At 30.8% G+C, this 4,591-nt stretch overlaps 2 protein-coding genes across 16 annotated transcripts in view; one reads left to right on the top strand and one right to left on the bottom strand.

Annotated features, from left to right (window-relative positions):
* LOC123682126 overlaps positions 1-4,591 on the bottom strand; it is a 33,895-nt gene that overhangs the window by 3,132 nt on the left and 26,172 nt on the right. For 8 of the 15 annotated variants that reach the window (XM_045620536.1, XM_045620538.1, XM_045620537.1 and 5 more), the window contains 12 exons: positions 4,483-4,525; positions 4,295-4,348; positions 3,742-3,950; positions 3,632-3,686; positions 3,390-3,496; positions 2,952-3,036; positions 2,823-2,888; positions 2,669-2,766; positions 1,770-1,833; positions 651-692; positions 537-578; positions 425-466 (listed from right to left, as the gene is read on the bottom strand). In XM_045620536.1, coding sequence (XP_045476492.1) covers positions 425-466; positions 537-578; positions 651-692; positions 1,770-1,833; positions 2,669-2,766; positions 2,823-2,888; positions 2,952-3,036; positions 3,390-3,496; positions 3,632-3,686; positions 3,742-3,950; positions 4,295-4,348; positions 4,483-4,525 — 907 coding nt within the window. The remainder of the gene's footprint in view (positions 1-424; positions 467-536; positions 579-650; positions 693-1,769; positions 1,834-2,668; positions 2,767-2,822; positions 2,889-2,951; positions 3,037-3,389; positions 3,497-3,631; positions 3,687-3,741; positions 3,951-4,294; positions 4,349-4,482; positions 4,526-4,591) is intronic. The other 7 variants (XM_045620543.1, XM_045620550.1, XM_045620541.1 and 4 more) reach the window with 5 other exon arrangements.
* LOC123682131 (inositol-3-phosphate synthase 1-A-like) overlaps positions 3,418-4,591 on the top strand; it is a 29,488-nt gene continuing 28,314 nt past the window's right edge. The window contains exon 1 of the mRNA XM_045620558.1: positions 3,418-3,550. The gene's annotated coding sequence lies outside the window, so the exon portion shown is untranslated. The remainder of the gene's footprint in view (positions 3,551-4,591) is intronic.

Genomic DNA, 4,591 nt, shown 5'->3' with positions numbered 1-4,591 from the left:
GAAAACCCTATTCTGGTATCTACTTGAACTAGCAAACAAAAAAATCTATGTATCAGAACATGCAATTTGGCAAAATAACCTTAATTTATTTTTCACACTTGTTCAACATGAAATAATTATAGATATTATGCATATGTATATTCAATTCATTAATGAAATAAAACAATAGAAACAGATGTGTGCGCTTATCATAAATGTATGTTTTCACAGCTGGATTGAAATCAGCAATATTTATAGGCTTTGTTTCATTGTAGTTGCATGCAAGTGAAAGAAGTTATCGTCATCTTAAGATCTCTAATCGGTATGAAATATAGCGAACTTTGGTAAGATAAAAAACAATTTATAATTTGGGTGATATGCATTTTGAATGCTTAAAAAATGTTTTTGGTCACAAATTATAAATTAATATAGAAAAAATCCTCACCTTCACAATTAGGGCTAATCTCTCTCTTAATAGCAGGAGGAACTGGAAAATATGACATTCAAATGATTTTGCATCGTGTTATAATTATAAATTAATATAAAAAAATCCTCACCTTCACAATTAGGTCTAATCTCTTTATTAATAGCAGGAGGAACTGAAAAATATTATATTCAAATGATTTTGAATCATGTTTTAATTATAAATTAATATAAAAACAATTCCTCACCTTCACAATCAGGTCTAATCTCTGTATTAATAGCAGGAGCAACTAAAAAATATGACATTCAGATGATTTTGCATCACGTAAGTTATGTGAGTGATTTTCCAATGAGAGGTTTGATTTTGCATAGCCCGATATCTGAGGAGCTGTAATTATTTGACATGTGACAAGTAAAACTACCCCATTACTAAAAATGGAACAATACAAGTACGCTTTAAATGTTGAAATTAACTACAAAATGGTAAAATTTTGAAGTCGAGGTTCGCAGAACTAGGGCACTTTTGTGAAGCACCTTCTCAGCTGGCAATAATGAAGCTGGTGCTTGGGAATTAGACATTCCATAAAGGAAATTTCATCGTATAATGCATGAAAACTTAGGTCTTAAAGCTTCTTAAGTTCAGTTAACACAAGAACTCAAACCAATAACTGATAAGGCCCATTTTCACCTAGGAGGATACGTTAATAAGCGGAATTGTCGCATTTGGGGCTCGGAATATCCAATAATGATCGTTGAAAAGCCTCTCCATCCTCAATGTGTCACTGTTTGGTGCGGTTTTTGGGCTGGTGGTGTGATTGGACCTTACTTATTCGAAAATGAGGCAGGTGAAATTGGAAGATATTGATGACAACGATGTGTACAACCAACGAAAAAATCAAAATTTTGGAAGAAAATATTCTTGGCTGTATTATTTCCCGAAGAGATCACAATTGGCCATCGAGATCTTGTGATTTAACAACTATAGACTTTTTTCTTTGGGGCCACGAGAAAGATGAGGTAAATGATAATGCTCCACAATTGATTCAAGACCTTAAAGATGGATTACTTGGAGTTATCGAAGACATACAGCCGTGAATGTGCGAATTCGTCTTGGAAAATTTCATGAGATGATAAGGTGCTGCAACGGAAAATTGTATTTTTTCCATCATTAATGACATGCCTTCCTCTTCACATCGAAATAAACATCCATCGATTTCTCTTAAAATATTTCTCTTTTTGATATAAAAATGAAACCTCTCATTGAAAAACCCTGCATATTAATTTAATAATATAATCATTTTACATCTAATCAAAAAATTTATCGTTCAAGAATTTATAGATTCATACGAAAAATACAAAAAGCTTACAGTTCTTTCTTGGTCTTCCCCTTTTCCTTTTTTGTGGGACTTCCAATTCATTATGTATTGCTTGCTGTAATTTGAATAAATTATCATTTGCAGTTTATTTTTATAAACATTATTCATAATTCATTGTTTTTGCTGAAATTTTTGTTTTTTTTTGTGAGTTTATAGGATTCGCCTCAACTCTTGAAAAGTTTATAATAATTATAATAATAATAAGAAGTAACCAAAATAATCTTTTAAATCTGGATTAAAGCAATAAATATTTTTCCTTCAACTATTTTGTTTTTTTCGTCAAACAATTATCTCAAGGTTTCTTTATAAAACAAATTGAAAACCTAATACAAAGTGTCTCAAAAGAAACTTCATAAGTAACAAAGCGTCTTGGGGTATTAATTCTTGTACCACTTGAATTTGATATGGGTGCAGCTCTAGACAAGTTCTAAATGCGGTATAGCGATGATCCATGCAGATTCAAAGGACTTTAACGCTTCCCAATGGAGAGATCGGGATCATCACGAACGGACATTCGTACTCAATAACCTTGGGCGCCCGAGTTTTCGTTTATCTAGTGCAGAACCGGTCTCCTCAAACTTTTTAACCCATTTCCGAATGAGATGAATGCTTGACGCATCATTTAAGTGACGAAAATTTTGAATATTGGAGAAATTTCTCCGCGCTATAGTCGTACAACTATCATTTTCACGAACGCACCATCATCTCCCGAGGAACCCCTCATAGCGACTAAATTCCCAAGAATCAGGCCACCGATTGATATATAAAAAATATTAACTTTCATTTGGGACACCATTCACAATAATTGTGGGAAAGAAACAAATCGTTCTACCGACATAAAATGTCTTAAAATCCATACATAATGAAATTACAAAATTGAGTGAACTTACTGGTAATTGTGAACAGTTTACAGTTGCGTTTTCTTCATTCAAAGAATCATCGAGTACAGTGGTATTATTAATCGAAGTACAATCATTATCAGTTACATCTGAAAATATAGTCATTAAGAATTTTATTGTTAAGAACCTTTTTGTTTTTTTTTACCTCTCTGATCATTATCTTTTGATGTACTAACAACTGTTATTGACAAATCTTCATCATCATTGTTTTCTGCAAATATTTAAGATATGAGTTTTCCCTAATTGTTTGTTTATGTGTACATTCTTTACTTACCCTCAGGAATGTCGATTTTATTCAGGAATCCCTTTTTGCTGCTTATTACACTGATCTCTATCGCTGAACTCAAAAGAGGTATTTTCTGCAAAATCAACTCACTTATAAATATTTTTTTAATTACTCTCTGTGAATTATTGCTCTCAAAAATAATATAAATATATATATATATATATATATATATATAAAAAATACATGCTCTCAAAAAAAAATGAAAAATAGTAAACATGGAATTGAAAGTAAATAAAAAAAAGTAAACATTCAATTTGAGAAACATGCTGAAATTATTATATCTTTCGTGGCTATACTGTGTTATTACTCTAGTTTTTCATTTCTGTATGTTTTACTAGATTTGTTCCCTTCATAATACTTTGACTATAAATTTACAATGAATTGACTGTTTTTCAATCTTATTTTCAGTTTTCAAATATAACTCACAAGAGGAATTGGTATATTATCATCAACATCAAGTGAAATTGGATTTTCTTCAACTTGGCACAGAGAAGAAGGATGTATTGAATTATCAGATGGCGTTTTCTCTGAAACTGAAAATAACATTATTCTGAAAAATGCTCCTCAAAAAATGAAATTGAATATAGGTAAGTTAAATTCATTGAAACAAAGAGATATCTCTTTGAAAAATTTGGAAAAACCTGTTTATATTGTAATCATAAACCTACATGATGCACCATTTTTTTGTTCTGCAAGTACAATACCTTCCAAGGAAGAATTGGTCTGAAATTAAAAAAAAATTGAAACTTGTGTTTAAAAAATTCTGATCAAACCTTACAATCACTTCAGGGTGTTTTGTTGAGTTTTCCTCGTGACTCTCAATTGCAGCTGTTAAAGTAGAGCTTTGAGATTGAGAAGAAACTTTTTTCTTGTTTGAGCGAAAATTACCTTTTTTTCCAGCAACTTCTGCTACTGGCTGTATAATGCAATCCTTGGGTAATCTTCTTCTCAATTGTTCATAGGACCATTTTTTCATCGCATCTGTTCCTGTTGGTAGAAAAACTTTTAAGATTGTTCATTTTGGTTCAATACTTACAATAATGATACTGGTTCATTATTTCCAATAGAAAACTTTTGGGATCCTTTCAGAACCAAAATTCTAAATATGAAGGCAAAAAAATCATGGAATCAGTATTAAAAAAAAAAACATGTGTAAGGAGGGCAATCATGAAATTGAGAATAATTCACCTACGGTGATTGAATACAATTCATGAAATTTTTATTCCCTTATATTTATACATTTTTTTTCACGTGTCCAGATATTTATCGTTGAGAAAGGAAATAATGAACCATAGTATTGAATTTGCAATGTTTTAAGTATCTCTACTCACCTTCACAAGAATTACTTGCAATATCTTTCAGTTCATGCGTTTTTTCTACATTTTCTGTAATTATTAAATCATACATAACAAAGAGCTTCATAAAATTATGACATTCTAAAAACTACCTACAGTGCATGTTTTGAAATAAGAAGTTACTTTCACAACAGTAAATAATTGAATGGATAATGAAAACTCACCCCCTACATCTTCTTCAAGTATTTCACTCGCTTCAGAAATAACCTAAAATGAGTGGAAAATTACTAAAGGTTTCAAATTTTTTTACAATTAACTATACACATCAGCAAA

This window comes from Harmonia axyridis, chromosome 6 (assembly GCF_914767665.1).
Source record: "Harmonia axyridis chromosome 6, icHarAxyr1.1, whole genome shotgun sequence".
NCBI classification, from domain to species: domain Eukaryota; kingdom Metazoa; phylum Arthropoda; class Insecta; order Coleoptera; family Coccinellidae; genus Harmonia; species Harmonia axyridis.
Note: the sequence above shows the minus strand (reverse complement) of the source record. Positions and strands in the feature narration are given on the sequence as shown.